The 26,880-nt window shown below is 40.0% G+C and overlaps 2 protein-coding genes across 3 annotated transcripts; both read left to right on the forward strand.

Annotated features, from left to right (window-relative positions):
- The first annotated feature begins 18 nt into the window (after positions 1-18).
- LOC144195816 (tricarboxylate transport protein B, mitochondrial) lies at positions 19-12,525 on the forward strand. The gene is made up of 9 exons (XM_077715663.1): positions 19-453; positions 7,247-7,354; positions 8,388-8,487; positions 10,974-11,112; positions 11,192-11,276; positions 11,402-11,506; positions 11,623-11,738; positions 11,806-11,879; positions 11,969-12,525. The coding sequence occupies exons 1-9, from the start codon at positions 345-347 to the stop codon at positions 12,081-12,083; spliced, it is 951 nt and encodes a 316-aa protein (XP_077571789.1). The 5' UTR covers positions 19-344; the 3' UTR covers positions 12,084-12,525.
- A 2,635-nt stretch (positions 12,526-15,160) lies between these two features.
- Positions 15,161-26,581, forward strand: LOC144196101 (somatomedin-B and thrombospondin type-1 domain-containing protein). Of its 2 annotated transcripts, none has more exons than XM_077716092.1 (5): positions 15,161-15,595; positions 21,461-21,646; positions 21,797-21,887; positions 25,199-25,357; positions 25,651-26,581. In XM_077716092.1, the coding sequence occupies exons 1-5, from the start codon at positions 15,352-15,354 to the stop codon at positions 25,754-25,756; spliced, it is 786 nt and encodes a 261-aa protein (XP_077572218.1). In that variant the 5' UTR covers positions 15,161-15,351; the 3' UTR covers positions 25,757-26,581. The 2 variants fall into 2 exon arrangements, with proteins under 2 accessions (XP_077572218.1, XP_077572219.1); XM_077716093.1 differs by having other exon boundaries at positions 21,464-21,646.
- Positions 26,582-26,880: the final 299 nt, after the last annotated feature.

A 26,880-nucleotide genomic window follows, 5' to 3' on the forward strand; every position in this document is an offset into this window, starting at 1 on the left:
GTGGCCACGTGACGCACTTCGGTCCTCTCGTCCACGCGCTTTTGGTCGAGCACCTAAAAGTTCCACACAGCGCGAACACGAAGGCACCCGACTTCCGGGTTGTGTTGTTATCTCTTTTTAGGATTCGGGCGTCGCCATGGTGACACTCCCTAGCGACGGACTGTAAGTTCCCACGGTATTCCACGGGTATCGAACACACGCTCACGCGGTGGGAGTCGTTGCGCGCGTGCACCTGAATGCCACATCCGTGTATAAGTGACTGAGCCCAAATCGGACGGAGCTCTGATTCCACAAAGACTAGACGTGTTGTTTTTTTTAGCTGTTTTTTTTGTTTAAAAGTGTAAATGGAGGCGAAAAGAGCGTTCGTAAGCCCCTTTCGGCCACCGAGATGTCTAGCGGCGGCGTCCGCAGGGAAGTCCAAGTTAACCCACCCGGGGAAGGCGATTATGGCAGGTATGTGTGGCTCATTTCTTCAAACTATGTATCATAAAGTGACATTAAGACGTCACGCATGCTCAATTTGATTAACAGACGACTCAGTATATTTTCTTATTTGAAGTGTCTTCTGATGTCTCCGTGTCTTGACATGATCGTGATTACAGTGCAACCCGAAAAAATGAAAATACCAAATTTGTTTTGGTATAGCAGTTTACATGAAAGATGAACGCAACAGGTTTTATAGGAATGTTCCGATTGCATATTTTTTGCATGTAACTCCGAGATTTTGTGAATCCCGAAACCAATACCAGGAAATGTATTAAGTGGGAGTAAACTATACTATGCATTTAAATGTCTTTGTTCCACTCAATTTTAAATAGAGCTATTGCAAAATGACAGTCTTCTTAAAGGGTGTTTTCAACAAATCCCAAAGGAAAAATCAAAAATGAAGCTGCAAGCAAATTGGAATATATAGAATATATTTTGCATAAATAAACATAGGCAGGAAATATAACTGGTAATCCAATGTGACAGTCATACCTCTACTTACGAAATGTATACAGTCCAAAACTTGTTTCATAACTTGGATTTTTAATAAGTAGATCAGTACTTTTTATGTAAATTCTCTAATTCGCTCCACGCACCCCAAAAACCCAATTAAAAAACATTTAAAAAAAGATCAAACTGTCCCAATATGTAAGAAATATGTGAGAAACATGAAAAAAATGAGAATAATAAATTATCACTCTATGAAAATGAATAACAAGCATGCAAAACATTTGTTTTGCAGTGCAGTGTAAGCACAGATGCCACATAAACATGAACAAACAGATCTAAACAACATCAAATCAGGACAATTTAGCATTAAATACAACCTATACATGCTATCAATTGTGTCGTTCAGGACAGAGAGGCCATGCCAAGGAGTCATCACTTTTAATGCTTCCTTGTCCTGCATGAGCGTATTGATGCTACTTGGTGGCCGGCCATATTGCCTCGCAATATCAGTCAACCTCACGCCACTTTCTTATCTTGTTTTTCCTCGATAGATAACATGGCCTGTTTATTCATTCCATTTGCACCAATAATTTTAAAACAGCCTCAATAGAGAGTTGTTGTTGTGAGAAGTCAGCGGTGTGGCAAGCAAGACACAGCACAATTTCAAAATCGATAAGGAAAATGTATTTACTTTCTGGGGTATTTCGTAACTTGAATCTTGATTTGGTATATTGGAACGGTCATTTTCATGTCAAAGTGTCTCGTAACTAGAGGTAGCACTTTATTTTAGCTGTGATTTGTTAGACATTTTCTTTTTTACTGCAAGGTTTGTTTCGATACTGTCAATATAAATACAGAAATATCATTTTAATGCTGTTTTGCCATAAATATTTGCTCTATACTTAGGTTTAATTTTTTTACTTGTTATCTTAACTCATAAATTACTATTGTTATGACTAGAAACAGAAATAATACTATTTACTCTCCACGTAAACAAGCTTGTCAAACAGGCGTAATCACAATTCCCTTATATTCCAATACACAAAAAAATGGCTTAAAGAGCTGGAGAAACGCATAAGCACTCTTATCTCAACTGTGGTAACTGCTAGTTTTGTGCAAAAGAAAAGAAAGAAGGTTAAGATTGTGCCACCATTGCTGTGTTCAATACAAATATATATATTTTTCTAATCCCATTATATGATTCTTAACACAAACAAAAAGCCTTTCCTATAAAAACCCCCACATAGATAGTTCAGTGCATCTTTTCAGGTGCCCCTTGTGACTTTACCTCCCATGGCAATGTGATTTCATTACATTTCCATCCAAGCCAAGGCACTCTGATGTTTACGCTAATTCTATTAGAGAAGAGTAATGTAGGAAGAGACAGGCATGTCGAGGTGGCAGTTAGCAGAAGAAATGTTCTCTTTTATTTTTCACATGGCCTGGATGTCAGATGGATGTATTCATTGCTATGAAAATAGATTGACTGATTACGTTTGAGGCTTATTTATTTTTCTATACTCCGTGGAATGCCCTCCTGTTGTCATTTTTGTTCCCCTGAGCGTTGTTGATCAGACTGCAGCAGCACTTTCAGATGATTGGAGGGGCTCCTTCAGTGATCGTAACAGGCTTCAGTTGATTTCAGTGATGTGCACGCGTGCGTGTTTATACTCTATTGTAAGTCATTTAATTTCAGTCTGGTAAGAGTTAAATAAAACTAAATCTCTATGTTATCTTTATGTATTCAGATTCTTTTGTTATATGTGACATCAGGTTTGCCTTACTATTGAATTTCCCTCTATTGCTCAATGCAGATCTTTGAGTGGAGCTGCGGGGAATCTGTCCCCTCCCCCCGTCAGTCCTCAGAAGTCTGATTGACTGGCTCGACCCCCCCCCCCCCCCCCCTCTCGCCGAAGCTCGTTTCCAGCCTGTCCACCCTGTTTTGCTGCGGCAGCAGCGTTGCACTGTCACAACACCCGTGCGTCCACGCTCGTGCTATGGGGTCAAAACCCACTTTAAGCCCAAAATGACTTCACTTGCGAAGTTTGCTGTGTGTGTTTGAATTGACCAGGGTTAACGTTAGGTCTGCGCCGAGGCAGAAATCTCTCAAGTTTGTGCCCGAGGGCTCCCGAGCAGACAAAGCAAGAAGTAGAAGGTCAGAGCTTAATGCACTTCAGCCCACATACAGAGAGAGCGTACCATTTTCCAATGCTCGCTCGGCTCTTATTGGTCGTCTCAACTCTTCTCATACTGCTGGTTGAAGTTGGGACACGAAACAAGGGCGCCTTTTAGTCCTGAGGGCAGAGAGTGAAAGTCCAAAATGCATCTCTAGATTTGTTGTTCCATTTTTGCTCTCCCTGTCACTTATTGAAAGAACGTCACGTGTAGCTTATATATTTTTTCCCAGTAGATTTTGATGTCAAGTGAGCTAGATTTCACATTTTGTCCATTCTTTTCTTTTTTTCCCCACCTTCGGGCAGCGAGCCTTCCTGAGTGCTTGTCTTCTCTCGGACTCAGAGGGCTTGTCAAAGCTTTTCCCCCCAGTACTTGTGGTTTCAACACAGACACACACACACACACACACACACACACACACACACACACACACACACACACACTAGCCCAACCAGCTTGTCATTGTTTTCAATAGAGTGACTCAGCTAAGTGTTTTTTTTTGGGTGGTGACCTTTTTTCATTCAGCACTGAATTTGTTTATTCAGTAGTATTGAGGACAAATTTACAAATGACTGCTTTCAAATGTCTTCTATTGTCATTTAATCCTGAGCAGAATAATTTCATTTTCAAACTTCACTTTCAGTGATGAAGTCAATATAAAGCCATATTTGGGAACCATAGGATCACCTTTTTTGAAATGGCCTGTCTAAATGATTTCCATAATCAAAACCTCATTAATTGTTCATTTAAATTGTATTCAGTTTTCACCACATTCTTATAATTAAGAAGAATTATTTGCTGTTTATTTCCCCACACGGCATTTAAACAAATATTGCATTTATGAATTAGGAGTTAAATAATCAATCAATCTTAGCAGGCATTGGACTGCATTACCGTCTACTAGCAACCAAATTTAACATCACACTTGACATTCCAAAGCAAACATCTTGTTATCAAACTTGGGCAGCAGGTTAGATGCTGCGGGGGATGTTTTAGGCCTGAATATCCAAACATATAGTTAAAAAAAAATCTCACCATCAACCTCTTGTTTTGTTAGTTTCAAGGCATATCACAGAGTCCCCAAACCTGTTTTGTGTGTTTGCTCATATCATCTTTGTAAAAACAAAGCAAGGTTAGATCGGCAAATATAGATTGGGTATTTATAATATATGGATTTATTTTGAAGTATTTGGAAAATGTAGTATTTGTATGGCACAATTCAACATGGTGTTATTCAAAGGGATTTTCATTACATTTTGTTCACAAAACCAAAAATAAAGTAATAAAAATGACATTAAATTGTCAAGGCAGTTACAAATAAAAACCTGTTGCGCAATTTTAAAAATTCTCTTTTGAAAAACGGCTGTTTGACAAATAAAAGATTGAGTTTACACACTTAGAGACTTTATTATTAGGATCCAACAACTGTTTCTGGCCACCATAAAAAAATTTAACTCTCTAGGTTGCACGGTTTGGACAAACGTAGCAAGTGAATCTTAACATACATACACAAACACACACACTCACACAGCCATAAATCATGCTTTATAAGGATTATAGATAACATAGCACAAGAATTAATGTGGTTATCAGCAAAATGTACTGTAAATCTAAGAATCTTTCAAGTCTCAGAAAATGAAGCATCACAATTGACTTGTGACATTAAGAAGAATGGGTATGCCACAAGAGCTACAAATCGGGATGAATCATTCTTTTCATCGTCATTGTCACCATGAATATCACTTGTAAATTTATAGAAAGCACCTCCCCCGGCTTCTCTTTTGACCAATAAATATCAGCATAGTATCATTTGTATACGTTTTCATCCCGAGAGAATTGAAAATGAGCAAGGTAATTGGCTGGAACATGCGCAGACAAAAAGTGCCTGACGCCGGTTTTGCATTATTGATTGTTCAGATTTGAATTGTAGTGCCTTCCGACTGTCATAATAATGAACCAGCTGACCTGGAGTAAGCGTCATTGACTCTCTTTTTTCCAAAAGTACCTTTTTAACAATTTGAGATGAGCAGATGTTTAGATGCTCATTAGGATCACCCGAGCAGGCAGACGAAGATTTTGAAAAATAATTCCTCCCCGTCAGCTGCTTTTCATAATGATTTTATTTCATACAAGCGCTTTGGATTTCTGTTTTATATTCAGACGTTCTCTTCCATTTTTCATCTGAGCAGAATGTTTGTGTTCATCTGACAAGGCAGTTTTGTAAGTGCCTCTTTGCGAGCCATACCACTCCATTTTGTGCCATTTCCATTTCTTTCCGGCGTAATAGAAAGTGTCAAGGATTTATGTGGATGCATTGATTTCATGACCGTGCGAGACTAGACACTAGCGAATGAGAATGAAGGATGCGTGGGTGCCCCGGCACATGTTATAGATAAAGATTAATGGCTGTTTGGCACATGTAACCCACATTCGGCCAAGGGCCCGGCATTCATTTATTGCGGGTTTGTGAGTGTGAATGGTGGGCAATTGTAGACCGTACGAGCCAAGGAGTCTTGGAAGATTGATCATGGGTGCCATGCTCCCAACTGTTCGTCACATGTTTTTTTATGTGCTCTAGAAAAGAGAACGGGGTTGATTGTTTCCTCTCGCTCGAGACGCAGCGACCCCATTAGGCTTCGTCATCACGACTGGTACGAAGTGCGGCGATCATGTGATTTTGCTTTAACCCTTTGGGGCAAGCCGGTCACCAAGATTATTGGAATTACGATTAGTACGAGTGGTCATGAGGGCGACCATTCAGTTTAGTCACAAGAGGAATGTGTCAATTCAGTGTGTGGCAATGAATAAAGTATTATAGAAGCCATCAGAAAGTATACTTTAACTTACAGCTTACAAGGTTTATCCAACAAAGCAGGCCATGCTTGAGCAATATTTTCTAACAATATTTGTCAGAATCTATTAATGATTTAACCCAAGTCAAACAGTTCCTCTTACAGATGGTATGATTAGATTGGTAAATATAATGACATAAAGGGTACATGTGATATATCATCTCATGTACATGTACACACACATACGTATGTATGTATGTGTGTGTATATATATATATATATATATATATATATATATATATATATATATATATATATATGTATGTATGTATGTATGTATGTATGTATGTATGTATGTATGTATGTATGTATGTATGTATGTATGTATGTATGTATGTATGTATGTATGTATGTATGTATGTATGTATGTATGTATGTATGTATGTATGTATGTATGTATGTATGTATGTATGTATGTATGTATGTATGTATGTATGTATGTATGTATGTATGTATGTATGTATGTATGTATGTATGTATGTATGTATGTATGTATGTATGTATGTATGTATGTATGTATGTATGTATGTATGTATGTATGTATGTATGTATGTATGTATGTATGTATGTATGTATGTATATATATATATATATATATATATATATATATATATATATATATATATATATATATATATATATATATATATATATATATATATATATATATATATATATATATATATATATATACACATACATACACATAATATATGTGTGTGTGTATGTAGTAGAAAGTAATGTAATAGAGGTAAAGGTTTTTTAATTTATTTTTCAGCTGATGTTTTAGGTTCGATTTAATTTTTTTATGTTCTATCTGCTTTTACTCTGTGCGCATTAGTGAATACAATTTGTGTGTGTCATTTAGTTAATGGAGGGTCTTGGCCTGTGTAATGGAAACCCCTTACCAGCAGGCTGTATGATTTAATTAATGTCAAAGTGAATTCTCCCTCCTTACCGATCCCGGATGACTCATCTAAATTGTGTAGTGTTAGACAGTAAGCTTTGGGACAAACTCTCTTATGAATGTGATTTTTTTATTTTCTCCGCTAATACTAAATTGTAATAAAGCATTGATCATCCTCTTTATGACTCCTGAGTGGGTGTGGTTGATTTATTTTATATTTCATCTTGGCAATTATCTCCCATGGCACCATGTTGTCATGCAGGTGGTGACCATTAGAAAATGCAGTCTGGAAGTAAAGTAGCATGTTAAGCTAAGGGAAGGATTTGTTTTCTATTGCATTTGAAAGTTGTGGTGACAAGCTTTGCTGTATTTCCAGGCGGTATTGCCGGTGGCATCGAGATTTGCATCACCTTCCCCACCGAGTATGTGAAGACCCAATTACAGCTGGATGAAAAAGCCAACCCACCAAAATACCGAGGAATAGGTGAGCTGGACTACTTTAATATAAATTTGATGAGAAATCAACATAATTTGCCATTTGTACATGCTGTAGTAGCTTTGATTTTTTTATTGCCATGCCAAATGGCAACAGAAAACTTTACAGCAGTACAGTACATCGAACTGTTTATTGATATTCCAGTTGAATTTATCTGGAAAGATGGAAGAATTGCCCATTGACAAACCACTAGCTTAATGGTAAATGTTTCCAAAGCTTAAAGCAACAAACCAAAACCTATAAGGGGCTACTTATGTGTTGACTTGTACTTATCTAGTATTTTGACTACTTATTTATTTATGATTTATTTATAGATTTAAAAAAATTATATATTGATTACTTATTTTTCAGTTTATTGTCGTCATTTGTGCACTTTATGGTTAAGCTTAAAATCTCATTGTTTGTATAATGACAATAAAAGAAATCAATTCAATTAAAATTTTCTCCCAACGGTGCCCCCGAGGAGCTCATTATCTAATTACCCACCATTCCCTGTTGTTGGGGTTCTGAATGCATCTGTGAATCTTAATTTAACTTTAGATACACACCCAAAAAACTCATTTTAACCCTGCAGTAGTATTTGTTGATGTTGGCTATATCCAGGGGAATATGCTAATGAGCACTCCTGACAGCTGCTGCTTTTCTACTCACTAGTGCATTCCTTTGCTGCCATAGATTTTCCTTGTCAACTCTTAAAACGTGTCATTACCTGTAAATTGGCTATTTTTGTTTTACTTGAGACTTGCTATTATATTTTTAAAAAATGCTGTTTGTCTCTCTCATACAAGAAAGGGCACACTTCAGAGTAATTAGTGGGGTCACATCAATTATTCAAAAGTGTTAATAATTTCACTACAATAACTCAAATCACTCTTGTTTTTGTTCCCATTTATCCTAAGAGGAACTTTAAGACAAAATGTTTTGTACATAAACAAAAGCCCATTTTTCTACATTCATACCTGCTAGTTAAATATATATTTTTCAAAATCAAATGATCATTATCCTTTCTTTCAACTTCCAGGTGACTGTGTGAGGCAGACGGTTAAGAGTCATGGCGTCAAAGGACTCTACAGAGGACTCAGCTCGCTGGTCTATGGCTCAATTCCCAAAGCTGCCGTCAGGTATATCCGAAATGATGTAGAGAATCTAATTACTTAAGATGATAAGATGACCACAACATAAATTCACTTTATTACAATCATCATAAAAAAGACTTTTATAGACCTCTGATGCACATTTTAGCCTCCTGTTTGCTTCTGCATTTCGCAGGAGGATAATCATCTTTTGAGCATAATGAGTCGAGAATTTGATTGCTTGGCGGCCCGGTGGAGCCAGTGGTTAGCGGGTTGGCCTCACAACTCTGCGGTCCTGGGTTCCAATCCAGGTCGCGTCAACTTGTGTGGAGTTTGCATGTTCTCTCCTGCGTGGGTTTCCCAAAACATGCATGGTAGGCTGATTGGACACTCTAAATTGCCCCTAATTATGGGTGTGAGTGTGCATGGTTGTCCGTCTCCTTGTGCTCTGTGATCGGCAGTAAGCTGGGATAGGCTCCAGCACCCCCCACGACCGTAATGAGGATAAAGCTGTTCATAAAATGAGATGAGATGAGATTTTATTGCTTGTTGCTAGGCGGCTAGTGTAAAGAAGCTGCCATCGTCTACCTGGCAGCGCTAACTCACACGCTCCAATTATTCTGCTCCATTACCCGCCACGCTTTGCAGAAATGCCAGGCACTCTTGAGAGTGATGGTGTTGTTGTTCTCTCACAGCAGTGACATTTACCTCCTGTCAAATCAAAGCACAAGCAAGGCAAGTCTTTACTGGCTTTTTGGGTTGAATTTTGCATTGTTTGCACCCGTGCATGTGTGTGTGTGTGTTTTAACGGAGCGTGGCGCTCGTCCGTTCGAAGGTGAGACGGTTGAGACGGGTCCATTCAAGCGGAACGAAAATGCCACTCAAAACCAGAGACGATCTGTCTCACTGGGTCAAAGAGTGAGCACTTTTGTCAGTATCAAATTGCACAAATATCAACAAATTGTGATTCCAAGCATTCATATCACTGAAAGCTGCATTTTAGATATGAATAGTTAGAAGGGTGACAAAGGAACTGAACTCGTGTGTCAGCATTCCTCCATACTAGAAAGTCTTCCAGTGCCTTCCACTGGCGCATGGCCTATTTTATTGGATTAGTTTGTTGGTATTTTGCCAATAATATAATCAAAAGGGGACATCACAGTCGGATTTTATCTTGATTAATCAGCTTTATAATGGGCCGCAACGATAAAAGCTGATGTCATGCACTTACAGCTAGTATGTATGGTTGCAGATCCGATTATAGTAGGGCAAACTTCATTGGATCCATTAAGAAGAGAGCAGAAAATATTAGTAATATTTATTATTTCTGCTTTTTCTATTTCCTTCCTCATTGTTTGCTTCAGTTAATTTAGGGGCTTTTCATTTTTAAAGTACTATACTTTCCTTTTTTTATTTTTTTTATTTTTTACTGCTCTATCCGAGCCATCCCCATCATTTTCCTGATTGGCCCTACCACCACCCCTTTTGTCTTTTTTTTTCTTACGCTCGTGTCCCATTAAGTAATTGCCTACAGACGTCATTCAGTAAAGTGCTGCCGGGTCAAATGAAAGGCAGTCCGAGGACGGTTGGATATTGCATTGGAATTTTAGTATCTCAGAGGTTGTGCAAAAACGTGAATTTAACGAAGTTTGCCCTCTCAATGCCGATAAGCGGCCAATCCATTTCAAGTAGTCATCTGATCATTATTGACAGCCCTTTCCATCAAGTTGTATTAACGTCTATTGCCCTGAACTACAGTAATTGTTGTCTCTTAGTGAAATATTCAATATATTTTAAAGAGGAATTCCAGAGTCAGAACTGACTACTGTTTGACTTTTGTGATTGTTGCTTTTATTTGGATTTCGCAACATGCATGCATGTGCATACTTTACCTTCAACCCCTTCTCCGAAGCTGACCTTGTAAAAAAAGGGGCCTCTAATGATTCATCTTCAACTGTCAGCTGCCACCATGTTGGAACTGTTTGCACTGGCAATGACTGGAGATTTGGAGGACAAATTGGCAGTCCGAGAACCACTCGACTAGCCAATTTAATTAAGAGTGCAGTGTTACAGGGCTACCAGAGAAATGTATTGCCATATTAATTTTCAGCCGGATGTGAGGAAGATATATGAAAATTGTGTCATGCCACTTTCTAACAAGTTTTGTGTGACACATGAGCAGATGTGCAGTGCTAATGAGGAGATATAAAATAAAATAAAAAACACCCACAATTTCCAGGCAGATGGATTTAAAGAGAAAAGGTGGGCATGGTAGATTTCACTGAGACTTATTAAGATGTCAACTGGCAGGTAAACAAGTAGAGACGAGAAACCAAACAAGAAAATAACCTCCATCTGTCTTCCTTTGGCTATTTTTGATAGATTTACTGGGGAGCCTCCTCCCGATCCTGTCAATACGTAAATAGCGTTCTTGTGAAGGACACCGTGGTTTCTGATTGGATTTCCATGTGAAGCCAAACCACCTCTCGTCCCTTTTTGAAGTGTTTTAACTGAATGCAGTTGTTTGTGTTCAGGTTTGGAGTGTTTGAGTTCCTCAGTAACCACGCAAAGGACGAGTCGGGTCGATTGGACAGCACTCGTGGTCTGCTGTGCGGTCTCGGTGCGGGAGTGATGGAAGCCGTTTTGGTTGTTTGTCCCATGGAAACCATCAAGGTTTGAACAGTGCATTCACTGTTAGGACTGAAAGTTCTCAAAATATTTTATAACCGTTTATTTATTTTATTCCATCAAGGTCAAATTCATCCACGACCAGACTTCAGCAAACCCCAAATACAGGGGCCTCTACCATGGAATCCGAGAAATCATAAGAGTTCAAGGTAAAGCCCTCTTATCTCCATCCATGTTCTCAAGTCGCCCTCTACTGGTCAAGTTTAGACGTACACCTGAACATAATCCCATAGATATGATCATCATGACTTCTTCCTCTTCTGTTCTTAAACAGGTTTAAGAGGGACCTACCAGGGTTTGACTGCCACCGTGCTCAAACAAGGCTCCAACCAGGCCATTCGCTTCTATGTAATGACCTCGCTCAAAAACTGGTACAAAGGTATGAATATTTTGTGACAATGGCTCTCTATTTCCATAATAGGATCGATTGCCAACTGCTTTGTAGTGCAGTCGACTACTAAACATGTTGATTGTTCCATTTTTCTCTTCCACTAGGTGACGACGCCAATAAAACTATCAATCCGTTCGTAACTGGAGCCTTTGGAGCTATTGCCGGGGCAGCCAGTGTGTTTGGAAACACTCCCTTAGATGTCATCAAGACAAGGATGCAGGTAGGTGGGTTTGTTTGTATTTGTTGAAGAGCTATTAAATGTGATGCATTTGCGTCTGTTTCTAAAGGGCTTAGAAGCGCATAAGTATAAAAGCACCGCGGACTGTGCCATGAAGATCCTGCGACATGAGGGGTTGCCCGCGTGAGTGGACGCTTGCTTCCATGATGACAGAACACTCTTAAAATGTACATTGAATTTCTCTTAATCCCCTTTTGTGTCTTTATTGACAGTTTCTACAAGGGGACCGTTCCTCGTCTGGGACGTGTGTGTCTGGACGTGGCCATCGTCTTCGTCATATACGAGGAAGTGGTCAAGGTTCTGAACAAAGTGTGGAAGACTGACTGAGATGCGGGATGGTCGATTAGCCTGCTGCTTATGGTGCTTGACACTCGTGTAGGTATGTTTGGTAGAAATTTGTGCTGAATAAGTGCTGAATTTCAGGCTTGTTTACATGATTGTTTGGAACACAAAATTCTACTCACATGCCCTTCGTAGTCCAGCTAAATGTTGTGTCAATTTTAGAACATATACAGAAATTGTCAAAAATTTTAACCACGTTTAAATGTTATAATGGTATTAATCGTACTAGCTGAAGAAGACACTATTAACAAGAAGATGAAAAAAATATGTATTTAGGGGAAGATTATTTTTTTGATTTTAAAGGGAACTAAGAACAAACATTCTGTTAAACTGAGAATGTAAAATGCAGAACAACATGGTGAAGAGGCATCTGTCAACATCACAACTTTTTACCTAATATTACCTTATTGTTTTTTTTTTTTTTAAACGTCACACTGTCGATGGACAGAGAAAGAAAACACCCTTAATTTCACCCTCGCGTATTAGTCGCAGTTCCTGTGAAACTATGAAAAAGTGCGACTAATAGTCTGGAAATTATGGTAGTATTTGACTTTTGACGTTCATTACATTTTACACCAGCCTGTATCAGATATTATTCATAACATATAGATCTATATATATATATATATATATATATATCTTCCCTGTGTTGGGTGCCAAACACAAAAAGTCATTTTTAAAGATGCCAATCTCTTTCGAATATCATCATGTAGTATTTATTGAGAGTTGAAAATTAAGTCTATATGTTTAAAGGAAAAAAAGAAATGGGTGTTGTATCATTGTATTTTCCCTGAAATTCCTGACTGGGTATGAAGGTGTCGAAAATATATCAGTTTAGTCTTTATATGTATACATATCTAATAGATGTATTTAAAATACAACTGTGAGAGGCATCATTAAGACCTGTAAGTGATTTCCACATTTCACAGGCTGATGGATCCTTTATTTTTTAAATCTTATTCATCTCAAACATTGTTCTGGTTCTTGTGGAAAATTGAGTTGGAAATTGCACAAATGTTTCACTGTGCCATATATGATTTTAAATTCAATTTATAAAATTCTCTAATGTATTTCTGCTTGTACAAAATCCTTCGAAAATCACGCTTTATTGAGAAATTGTTTCAAATAGTTCACTCGTGTGCCTTTTGGGTCAATGTCGTCATACCAGATCAGTGCCTTTGGTGTGTATCAAAATGTGGGAGCTTGGCCGATATGCAAAATTAACAGTGTAACATCTACCTAATTCAAAAAGTTGAATTGGGGTGGTGAATGTCAACATTTTGAATCACATGAGAAAGTCTCAAAGGCACTTTATGGTGAGATTGACTCCGATGTGCTGTATTTTATTTTTAACATTATTGCTTCCAATCATATCTTGTTGCATTCCAGGTCTGGAGTGCATTTTTAACAGTAGGGTATACTTGATTTTGTCCATTTACCAACAGTGAAGATTCATGTGTTGATGTCTTTATTAAGCCTTTGTGCAATGATGTTGATGTCAAAAATGAGTCAGAGTTCAGTAAAAATCTCATAAATCAACTGAAAGCAACTTGTTCTTGCTCTATTTATCTCTGTCTGAAAATTCTCATGTTTTTGTAGTGTTTAACGAAGGAAAGTGGACATTTGTGTTTTAGAAAAACACCATCTTGCAATCAAAGTTTATTATACTCTTGGATGTACAGCAGGGCAAGCGCCATCTTAGTAGCATCAAACACAGGAGTGATTATCTGGCCCTGGCAAACGCCCAGTGATGAGAGAGCGCGCCTCTCTGCGCACAATGAGGTTTTATGAGCAGTCTCCATTCATCCCATCATCGTTATTATCATCATCATCATCACTACCTCCTCTCTGTCATTTGTTCTCATGTTTGATCTAATAAAATGGTCAAAATCGCTTTTTAGCCATCGGAATAACAAGTCAGCTTCCTTTTGAGAAGAGTACACCGTAGCATTACGTTTCAATGTAGTATTGATATTTAGGAAAGACTTCCTCTTTTTGTTCTCACATTTGTTGTAGTCAAGGTAATTTATGTTCACTTTGTTTTTGTATATAAGTTTTCTTGTTTGAAAATTGATTTGAATTTGATGTGTTCTCTATGACCGTCCGTCCTCGAGAGCAGCCTCTATCCAATCTGTTTTCCATGTCTCCCTCGGCCAACACACCTGAATCAAATCATTGGGATCAGTGGACAGCTTGCTGATGAGTTGATCGTTTGATTCAGGTGTGGTAGAGGAGGGAGATATGAAAAACAGACTGGATATGGGCTCTCGAGGACCGGACTTGGCCACCCCTGCCTAGTCTAATACCTAAAAGATAATATTATATAGGTAATCTAAGAAAAAAGTTGTTTTGTATATAAATTGTACCTAGATAGTGGCTTGAAAACAAGCAAACATTCACTTTCTGAACCGCTTACTCTTAGAAGAGTTGCAGGGCCTATCCCAGCTAACTAGGCACTCCAGCCGAGGTACATGCAAACTCCATACAGGAAGGTTGGAACTTGCCAGGGACTTAACCCTAGATCTCAGAAATGTGAGGCAGATGTGCTAACCACTATAACTTAGAGCAGCCTTGTATATATGTATTTATCCTCACAAGGGTCACAGGGATACTGGACCATATTCCAGCCAAAGGCAGGCACAAGGCGGAATTGATGGCCAGCCAATCGCAGGGCACAAGGAGACGGATAACCATTCAAGCTCATCCTCGTACCTTAGGGTATGAGGGTGAGCATGAATCTAGAGTGTTCAATCAGCCAATCAATCATGATTTTGTTATGTGGAAGAAAACTGGCGTACCCAGAGAAAACCCATGCAAACCCAGAGAGAAGATGCAAACTCCACGCAGGAGGACCGACCCAAGATTGAACCCAAGACCCCCGAACTGTACGTATGATTGAATTGAGATATTGCTTTTTATGGACAAAAAAACACAGAAAAGAATATTCTGGGTCATGTATCGATTCCAACTCGTAGCTCAAGGTGCGAGGGGGACAAATAACTATAGCCTCGGAGGGGGCGTGTCCACCAGGTCGCTTATGAGGAGAGCTGGTGCGCGCCCTCGGTCCACTTTTACGCATCACTGCCTTCTCTTTGGAACCCGTCCCGGAGCGGCACCATGCTGCGTTTCGCCTTATTGTGACGGGAAAAAAGTATTTAGAAAGTTTTGTTTTTTTAGGGAGACACTTTTCTCTCACGTAGCCAAGATAGAAGATTGCACAGCGACCGCGTGGAGTGGAGCATCTCGGTCGGTCATGGGCGCGCATGGGCGTTTGGGCTCGCTCTTGTCACTTTGCGGCTGTTTGGCCTTTCTTTGCGGGGTGACGGTGCCCCGGGTCGAGGCGGGCTGCCGGCAGAGGGAGAGCCCCAACTGTTGCACCGGCCGGAACAACGATTGCTCGGAGTACACGCGGAGGAAGACGCCGTGCTACTGCGACACGTACTGTCACAAGACCGGAGACTGCTGCGACGACTACCACAGCGTGTGCCAAATATCCGGTGAGTGGGGAAAACACTCACTAGACATGTGTTGCGTTGGATGGCTATAGGCGTCAATTATATACATTGACTGAAATCGACGCTTTCGCCGCCGTTGGTGGCCGCAGACGAGATGCAGGGGCGGAACGAATTTGTGTAGGGTCCGGGTGCCCTGCCGGGGTGGGGTGCTGGTCCTGATTTTTCTCGGGCTTTGAGCATACCTAACGTGCAGGCCTCTGCTAGTACCCAGTCTAGGAAAAACAGCTTTGGGGTCTTGGGTTCAAATCCAGGTCACGCCCATCTCCGTTGAGTTTGCATGTTCTCCCTTGGCCTGTGTGGGTTTTCTCTGGGTACTCTGGTTTCTTCTCACTTTCCAAAAACATGTGTGGTAGGCTGATTGGACACTCTAGAATTGCCCTTAGGTATGAGTTTGAGCGTGAATGGTCGTCCGTCTCCTTGTGCCCTGTGAAAATGTCTAAATGAAGTCTAAATAGTACTAAACTTTTACTTCTTAAATATTTTTATCTTTACATTTCACGTAAGTTCAGTGTTGCTTTAATTTTAATTTGTAGAATAAAAAATAGATATATTGACATACATTTTTATACATATGAAGAAACACTGAAATTTACCACAAAATAATTGTGATATTCCAAAACATTCATTTCTTATCTTTGTGACGGTATCCTTTTACTATACTAATGAGAAAACATCTGAAAAGAAAACCAGCACAATGTGATTAGGCACGACCCACCTGTCAGTCGACATTGTGTAGTGGAAAGTCATAAAATAGTCAAAAAGCAAGTTTGGGGTCGTGAGGTGGAAGTCCTGCTGCTCACTAATGCTATATAAGGACAAAGGAGTGCCTACGGGAAAACCATGTCGATTCCAAGAGCTCTTAAAGCACTTCCTGTTACCTTGGCTTGAACCACACAAGATGAAAGGACAAGAATGTGTCCTGTACATCCTATTTTAAAAAAAATACATAAAAAAAACCCACCTTGACTTCCTGCACGTGCAACCTGAGCTCATGCGTACTTCAATGCAGACATACTATACGGTAAATACTCCACTTGGACTTATCTGATTCCGATGCTGCAGGTCTGTTCCGCATCAATGCGGCGTCACAAAACACAGACAGTAGTAGTCTACCACTCTTTTAAAAAGAAATAAAAATCATTGATTTTTTTGCCGTTCAATACATTTGTACTGGGAGGACACGCAGCAATCATTCACATATTTCATTTAAAATATTTTATTCAGGTTGGAAAGTTCTCCCCGGGCTTGCATGGGTTTTCTCCGGGTACTGCAGCTTGTTCCCACATCCCAAAAACCTGTTTGATAGGCTGGTTGAAATTGTCCCTAGGTATGAGTGTGAGTGTGAATGGTTGTCCTTTTTCTCTTTGTGCCCTCTGATTGGCTGGCCACCAATTTCGGGTGTCCCACACCTGGTGCTCATAATTAGCTGGAATAGGCTCCATCACTCCCGGCTATCCTAGTGAGGATAAGCAGCTCGGAAAATAAATGAATGAACGAATGATGGGGTGGCCTGGTGTCCAGGTGGATAGCGCATTGGGCTCGCAGTTCTCAGATTGAAGGTTCAATTCCAGGTTTGTACCTTCCTCTGTGGGGTTTGCATGTTCTCCCTGGGCTTTACATCAGTGTCCTCCCTCATGCTTTTCTGCTTGTGCCCTGCGATTGGCTGGCCACTAATTTATGTGTCCCCTGCCTACTGCCCGTAGTTGGCTGTGGTAGGCTCCAGCACCCCCACGACCCTATGGAACATGAATGTGAAGCAATGTGTACATTTTTCTTGTGTCTGGTATTCATGCAAGACTGCAAGATGATGGTGCCTGGTAGTTGTTGCTTTCAACTGTTTGCTCATCCCTCATTTGGCATGTCTGGTTCGCTTCCTCCCTTTGGGGGAACATATTTTGTCACGTACCAACCCGGACGCGCACTCCTCGTTCTTCCTGCCTGCAATCCCACATGTTCCTGGGTGTTTTTACCGAGAAGGCGTGAAACGGACCAGCTGGAAAGTTCACGGCGTCGGCTGCTTTACACCAATGTTTTTGCATGGAAAATGTCTGGAGTTTTTTTTCTTTTTCTTTCAAATGTCCTGTTCATGTGTAAAGAGCCGTAAATGCATTATATTTGCGAACTTGTACCGCTCAATTGCAAAATGGGAAGAGACTAGTACTTAATTTATGATTCCATAAAAACGGACAGCTCATTAAAATAGTTTTGGGCAAAAAAAAGTCATATTTCTCAAATTACTAAAAATGCTACGCACCATCATTAACATAATATTTGCGCCAATCCTACTGAAAAGATAAACAAGCACTCATTTATAATATCATGTATTAGAAGAAGGTATTAAAATATAATTTTTTGAAAAGTCCTGGGGTATTCGATGTTAATTCCTAATTGATTTGATGCTAAACTTCTTTTATTTGTAATGTGATAGCAAACTAGACATTGACTGTGATGAGCAATTCTGTTGATGAAATTCAGAGGGAGCAGAAGAATTGGGACTTGGAACATTACTAAGTCGGAACGTATCATAATAATCCCTTGTATGTATGAAGTGAGATCACTGCAGGATAATTGGACTAAAAGTAAAAAGTACTACGAGGCAAAGTCATGATATCATTGGATTGCCACATTGTCCATGATCTCACCTTTAATCGGAAAACAAGTCCAATTTTTGATGCACACTAAGGCTGTCCAAACATTAGCACCCACTGCAGCCCTTTGTGGACTAGTTTGTCCACCCTTGGGTTAGCCTGTAGAAGGCATGCAAACTCTTTGTCACAACCTTCAGTCTGTAGTAGCACATCTGTACTAGTTTGTCTGTCAGGAAGCATTGATACACCAACCTGTGATTAGTCCTATTAGCATCATTGTTGTCCTTCCAGTGTCTGTATGAGAGTGGGAGGGTGTCTGAGGTAGACTGTTTAAGGGTTCTGTTGTCCCCTCAAGTGCAGCTGGACATCTGGGTCCCATCAGGACTGTAGAGAAGGGGGCGGCAGTAGTTTTTCGAAAAGTGACAGATGGAGTGAAAGAAGAACGTGATTAAGGGAGAGGGAGATGGAGAAACTTGTACAAGGAAGTCTGATAAGTCAGAACAGCCTATAATGGAAGCTGGTCGGAGGCCAAGGTGGAAAATAAAAAGCAGAGCCAGCCGAAAAGGCCGATAACGCTCAGTTATCGCAATGTATGACGGGAGATGGTGCGACAAGCCAGAGGATAAATGTCCTGATTTAGGGGGTACTCATTCAGTAAGTTGCTTAATTTCTGGACATTTCTGTGAAGTTCTGCCAAGACTTTACTGGAACTGGCTCCGAGCAAGACCGTTTAACCCTCAATTATTGTCCTTTGTCTCCGTATAGTAGTGGTACAGTACATTTGGAGTGGTCGGCTGGATGTTTTGGTTTACAGAAAATAAAGCTGCAATAAAAGTGTAAGGCCGAGTGGACTACCTTATTTCTTCCTTAAATCCAAGTAATTCTTATAGAATTCACAGTAAAAGGGTAAAAAATGTTTTTAGGAGGGCAATATTTTATTTGATCCGAAACCAGGAACAAACATATGTTAAAGTAACAATAGTAAAATGGCAAAATGGAGAAAAACAGGCTAGATAACATGTTTTTTCATATATCTACAGTCTAAAAAAACGGTGGTTGGTAGTCAGAGAACGAAAAAAAAAGTTGCATATGGGTATTAGTCACAGGCACAGTCAAACTATGACAAAAGTGCGACTTATAGTCCGGAAAATACGGTACTTGTCTTTTTTTCGTGGATGATAAAGAATATTTGAAGGGTGAGTGGGCTCGAGACGCTGACAAATACCACTTGTTTTCTCCACACGGGGTGAGAGGTCAGCGGCCTCTCACATGGCCGACGATGTTTGTCTCATGTCGCGCTGGCGGGACCAGAAACAGAGAGCGAGACCACCGCGGCTCGCCAATTACCTCTTGACCTTTGGTGGGCTCGGCTCATAGTGCTGCTGTTAGGGGTGTGTGTAGGGGGGTCTCCCTGCCTCCCACTCGGGTGCGGGAACTCGCCGACCCTATCCATTTCATTGTGCAGCCTTTTCACCAAAGACTCTAATTGGCCGTGTGGTCCAGAGCAAAGAGAAGTGTGTGTGTGTGTGTGTGTGTGTGCTTGGGGCGGGTGGACATGAAGAAGAATGAGCAGGAAGTTGGCTTTGGATAAATCAAAATAAAGGTACAAGTGCGCGTGTTTTCCGGTGATGACTAGAAATGGAATGAGCCAAATGAGGGTGTGTGTGTGTGTGTGTGTGTGTAATCTGGGAAAGGCGGGTGTCAGGTGGGCAGCACTAATGTGCGGGAATGCAGAGATTCCACAGTGGCTTTGTGGACTGGCCGTGTCACTGAGACAGCCGGCCCCCGACACCACCATGGGAATGAACTGTCATTACGCGCCCGCGCAAACACGCGCACTTGCAAAAGACGGGTTCTTAATTTGTGCTTGGTTTTCCTTTGTCGTCACCCAGATGCGCCTGAGCAATGTGGATGTCCATGTTGCCAGGCTTTCATTCCCTAACAATCTTAATAAAAAGCATGAACCCCATATTGGAATATTCATGTTTTGTGGCACAAATTGTGTTGCGATCAATTCCACCCCAGTTCTTCCATTATCATTCAAAGGAAATAAAATTGAATTGTGACAGCATCAGCGGCTTCGCAATTATGGGATTGAGAGTTTAATAACAGCTTCGAACCTTTTGTCTGGAGTTTGCGTGTTATCCCAGGCTTGCGTTGGTTTTCTCTGGGTACTACAGTTTACTACAATTTCACAACTGTGTCCACCATGCTGCAAAACAAAACAGCTTTGTATGTTCTCGGAAAAAGTAGCACTTTTCAGCAATGTAAATCAAAATTTTGCTTTCCTTGGAAAAGGCAAAAAATGACAAAAGTGTGAATTATAGTCCGGAGAATGCGGTACTTGGTAAGCCTCAGTAATACGTGCTTGACTTTTGATCTTTTTTAATTCCAAAATATTTGACTATATGTATGCAAGTATTAGTAAGAACTCAGCCATCCAATTTCATTGGTTCTCCTTGCATTAAAAAAACGACAAACAAGGCGCAATGCTGGATGGCTTTTAGAACAGCAGGAGTGCAAAAATCAATCAATGTGTCGCCTTCTTTGTTTGTGTTTATGAAGTGTGCACTTCCTGCATTAAAGAGGCCTGGTAGAGGTCAGCTGCTATTAAGTCCAACTAATTTCCCAACTGGAGACTTTGATCAATAACAACTTCCTCTTGAAGCAGTTGGTTAGGTTAATTTAGGTTGATTAGCAACGCTGCTGCTTTGGCGTGTATACGTTTGGCCGTGATTGAAACCACTTGAATGACTTAAAGGCAATTTTACTAGCAGAAAAACCTGAATTAAATGCTTAGCGTACAAAAATCAACTACTGCTGCACAATAAATGAGATTTATTATTTATTAAACTTATATTCATATTAAGAAATTTAGTCTTACGTTTGCCACACAACGACCGCAAAGGGTGTCAATTGTGTTTAAACATTATTTTCTACACTAACAGCTGTAAGAAATGTACTATTTCTGCACTTCAATACTTTGTGAAACATTATTTTTTTGCATGAAGGTTACATATTGTGTTGTATATGTCTTTTATTTTTCCCGAATAATCACATTTGCACAGACTAAGGACAAATCCCACAACATATATTGTAGTAAGACTTCTCCAAAGACTGACTTTGTCATTAAAGGCACACTCATTAACAGCACAGGTTGATATTTGGCAAACTGACTGGCGACCATTCAAGGGCTTTTCTCCTATCGACAATAAGGCTGTTCACTAGCAACATTCTCTGCATCCATTTGCTTCCCTAGCAGCCATCGACTGCGAGGTGGGTTCATGGGGTCCCTGGTCAGCGTGCACCTCTCCATGCGGCGTCGGCAGTACCGAAAGGAGTCGGCAAGTGTCTGTCCCCCCTCGAAATGGGGGGACCCCCTGCCCAGACCTCAAACAGCGCCGAGGGTGCTTCGGAAACAACAAAATATGCAGTTCGGCGAAAGGTGAGCGCGCCACTCTGTTAAACATTAATGCACTCCTTTAGGGCACTTTTCAGATCCGTTACACTTTTAGTAGCAACACATGTTCTGTGGGGCATCATGTCCACTTTTTTTATGTTTTGACCTTCTATCCACTGTCATGGCGGTCTTCAGAGGTGGCAAAGATCCTCCCAGATACCTACCAGAGGAACTTTAAGGACCCTTGGAGGAGGCCGCACATGCTCATGAAGGAAAAGAAGGCCAGGTGAGCTTGACAAATCTCAATGCAAGTTTCCTTCTGACTTGAAATCATTCCACATAGTGGAACCTTGTTAATGAGAAGATCGGAATGGAGAAAAAAATAAATAAGGGTTTTAAAATGTATTTTTAGCTATGAGCTTATCAGTTGTTTTGTTCTGGTAGGAGTGCAGCAACAACAACAAAAAGGCTAATCTCCAAAAAAGTCAACCACACACTGGATGTTGGCCTTGAAGGTTTTGGTTGGATTCCAAATTGCCATGTAAAAAATGTGCCCTGAATTATTTTTACTTTTCCCTAAATTCTCAATTACAAAAGAATCACATTTCTCATCAGTAAAGTAGTTTGAATTCAAAATTCTCAGCAAATTGGACTTTAAATACAATAGAGCTTAATAATTAAGTTGAATAAACTAAACAGCTAAACAATGTGGATAAAGAGAACTTTAAAATTTGAATGATGTCACCCTAAAATTTTGAATCTGAATGACTATAAAGTTTTAATTGTTACAGTTTGGAGAAATGTAGCTGTTTCATTACCACTGTATCCTCATTCATGCATGCTATGAGATTTTAATTACAACTGAAGTGTTTTGTTCCAGACAACAAAGTCCAATTGTGTTCATGTTCCCTGGACATTTCTCAGCATGCGCTCACAGGCTTGAATATAATCCAAATAATAGTTAAACTGGAATATGTTGATGTTCATTATTGTGCAATATCAAATTGTGGATGCTTAGGTCATCCATCGAAAAGTAACGTGAGTATATTGTTTTCTACAGTACTTCAAAAACGCACAATTGAGCTCAGTTTGTATGCCAGCGTTTTCTATGCCAGCATTTTGCACGCTAGCCTATCATGTTTTAGCGTGCATGCAGGCTGCCATCCAATAAAACGGACCACTTTATGTATGTCTTAAATAGAAAAAAGACCATTCACCTGCAACTGAGACTATGGAGAGCCAAATGGTAGCAAAAGTCCCGTATTTTCCGCACTCAGAGGGACAACTAGAAAATACTTTATTTTCTCAAAAGCCATTAGTACTATTACTACTACTACAGCTCCGTCTAATGTATGTATAACACAATCCCCTACTACTACTCCTACCACAACCACTACCCCAACCACTACTACCACTACTCTTAACTAATACTACAACTACTCTTAACTACTACAACTACTCTTAACTACTGCTACAACTACTCTCAACTACTACTACAACTACTCTTAACTACTACTACAACTACTCTTATTTTTACTACTACAAGTACTCTTACTTCCACTACTACAACTACTCTTATTTTTACTACTACAAGTACTCTTACTTCCACTACTACAACTACTCTTACTTCCACTACTACAGCTACTCTTACTACTACTACTACTACTCTTACTACTACTTCTACTTCTACTACTACTACTCTTACTACTACTTCTACTTCTACTACTACTACTCTTACTACTACTTCTACTACTACTACTACTCTTATTACTACTACTACTACTCTTACTACTACTACTACCACTACTTCTGATACCACTGCTACTACTACCACAACTGCTACTACTGCTGCTACTACTACTACTTCTGCAATTACTACTACTATTACTATTACTACTACTACTGCTACTACTGCTGCTACTACTACTACTTCTGCAATTACTACTACTATTACTATTACTACTACTACTGCTACTACTGCTGCTACTACTACTTCTGCAATTACTATTACTATTACTACTACTACCACTACTACTAACACCACTTCTACTACTACTACTGCTGCTGTGTTTTATAATCTGATGCACTTTATATATGAAACTAATTTAAAGTTAGGCTATTTATTGAAAGTGCACCGTATACTCCCCCTTATAGGTCGGAAACTACGATACTCAACTTTGTATCGAGTATAAATGCCAAGGCCAAGGTTGTCTCAAATAGAACCTTGAGATTGCTTTGGCTGAAATCCGAACGTGTCCACGTGCATCGAGATCTGACCTGCGCTGATAAAGCCGCTGTAATCTGGGTTTCAAAAAAGTACAGCCGTCCTTCTCGGATGTGCTCTTTACTGTGATTGCAGATGTTCTCAATGACCGGAATCGAAAGTCATGGCTGATTTCCAAGAAGGCCTTTCAGCAATTCTCGCTGATTAAAAGTGATATTGGACGCCCGTGTTTTCGCGGGCCATCGGGGCCCTGGACGCCTATTACTCAAGAAAATGAGAAGTTCATGGATGAGGAAGAGGACTAAAAGTGTCCTCCGGTGCATTAAAGGTCCCCGATGTTGTCGGGAAACTGACAGAGATAATTACTTGAAAAGTCAGTGTTACAATCTAAATAGCTTAGCTTTCAGGAAGATGGGAATTAGCCTTGCGGACAGCCGGAGATTTTACCCCAATTTGGGAAATTGTTGGCAAGAAATGCTTGAAGTAGAAAGTAGAAAAAAAAAGTTATTTTAAGACGAGTCAACTTGAGGAATAGAATGTGTAAACCATTGGGATAAAAAGAAGTAGATGTTTGTGTTTTTAGTTGTTTTTTTATCAACAAATCAGAATATTATAGAATTTTAGAATATTATATTTAGAAGGGATGCAATGCAAATGATAATTCAGCCATTGAAGGGAAACCGGAATAGGATTTGCGGAATATCCTCCCTTTTTAGTATTCCAGTTAAGAGCTGAGCAATTCTTGTAGTTTATTCAATCGTTTTCTGAACCCCTTCATCCTCACAAGGGTCACGGGGGTGCTGGAGCCTAACCCCCTGTATCGTTGGCCAGCCGATCGCATGGCACAAGCTGAGTACCCAGAAAAAAAAGTGAGAACATGCAAACTCCACACAAACTGAAATATTCCTAAGAATTTAGTCCTTGTAATTGGACTCTTCTCAGAAATGGAATTTTTTTTTTGGCGCAAACTCTCAATGGGGATGCTGTTTTGTCACCGATGACTGAATGAGAGACAAAACAAATAGAGTGGGAGTACAAAGCGTCTGCCAGAGAACACATTATTATTGTCTCCAGAGTGCAGGCGAGCCGTGTTGATATTAGGATATGCTGCAGGTGACATGACACTGCTGGATCACCTTCAAATGACGCCGCTCTGTTATCTGAGCCTTGATTGCTTTTTTTGTCTGTCCGGGGGCGCCATTAAAACATAGCTTGCCGCCTTGGACTTCCTTTCGTGGTCCTGCCAACTTTGTCCACCCAAGGTCTGCTCTTATCATAATCGGGGAAAAACTGAGTGAAATGTCAACATTTGTACATTATTTGTCATAACAAGTTTCTCACCTTTTTTACATGTTTTTTTGTTGCTGTTGCAGCTACTGTGTGTATTTGAGGGTGAAACAAATAAGCGTGGCATGCAAACTGAAAGTGTGGAGTGCACAGTTGGTGAGAGAAAGGCTGGTGTGCGCAGAGTGCCAGAATGATGCCATGTCCAAGTCAGACCGATGCGTAGGAGACGGCCTAGAGGGCACCATGTAAGCCAAATTATACTTACTATATTTTTGGGTGCATATTTTAGAAAAGTACAGTCATTACATCCAATTAGACAGATTCTTTTGACCTTGCCTGGAAAAGTTTTTGCTGTCATGAGGTAGTGGGAATTTTAAAAAATACCCTTCAATTTCAAAATTGAATATTTATTTCCACGCTTTTTAAAAATAAGATGTAAATAAAGAAACTATTGTCTCGTGCCTATGTGGGTTTTTTATGGGTATTTTTCAAAGCACCTTGAAATAGTCTGGCCTTCATTTCCTGTTGCTTTTTCCAGAACCTTCTGGACGGCGGCTTCGGGCGTCGGCTGCCACGGGACGTGGCTGCGAGAGTCGTCGTCCAAAAGCTGCCGCTGTCCCCCTTACTCGGTCCTCTTCGTGTGAGCGCCCGCGTGTCCTGCACACGTCTACGTCAGAGGACCGTTTGGCCCTCAACAGTTCCCGCAGAAGCGCGGGGAGCCCGGCCCGTCGAGCCCTCGGATCCAGGATTCCTGGATTGGGTTTACTCAAGGAGATCAGCAGTATATCCTGCCACATATAATTTTTTTATCCTCCACACCATACATTGTACTGTATTACTTACCTTCGCACGCACACACGCAGCTAACCTCGCAAATAACTTCCAATTTTTTCTGTCACCTTGATGTATACGTTTTCTCCTCCAAAGCACTGCAAGCTCCATATGTATTTTTACCTCTTTTGCTATCTACCTCCATACATGCAAGTGTGTTTTGATAATGCGTCACTGATATGTGTAAAACACAATATTTAGCTTTATACATTTTGTACTATTGATTACCATGTGTCATGAAATATAACAACACATCTTTGTACCCATATAGTATATACACATATATATAAATATATATATTTTTTACAACAAACAGCATAATTTCAGCCCCGAATGAATTGCTCTCAAACTTTGTTGTTTTTTGTCTCCATGTCAGAACAGTAGAACCTCTGAAGTAGTACAACAAAGCTTTCTGTGTATTATCATGGGTGAGTACAATTTGGATCCCCCCCCCCTGCACCTGTGCCTTCATATTCATTTCTAAAACGCAAAATTGAAGATATAACAGTGGTGCCTTGAGATTCAACTTTTTCATTTACCATACTGTATACGTAGTCAGATGTCTGTACTATACTGCCCCAAGAGGCCAAGGTCAGCACACCAGGAGGATAAGCACAATGTCCATTGAAATAATGCATTTTTTTTCTTCAAATGACTCAACACAATGTTTAAATATGTCATTGCAATGGAGAGCACTATTTTTGTGATCAGAATTTGCATTGCTTTTATGGCATTTCCACTTGTTTCAATGAAGAATGGTTTGAGATAAGCTCATTGTCAGGGAATCGAATAAGCCTGTGTTTCAAAGCACCACTAAAAGTCATCCTAGTCATCACATAAGTAAATAAATCTTGTAACATAAACTCAGCTACTTTATTTTTAAAGCAGATATACTGTATTTTACATGTAACATTGTGACCGCTGCTTTTGCAATACT

Source organism: Stigmatopora nigra, chromosome 4 (assembly GCF_051989575.1).
Source record: "Stigmatopora nigra isolate UIUO_SnigA chromosome 4, RoL_Snig_1.1, whole genome shotgun sequence".
NCBI lineage: Eukaryota > Metazoa > Chordata > Actinopteri > Syngnathiformes > Syngnathidae > Stigmatopora > Stigmatopora nigra.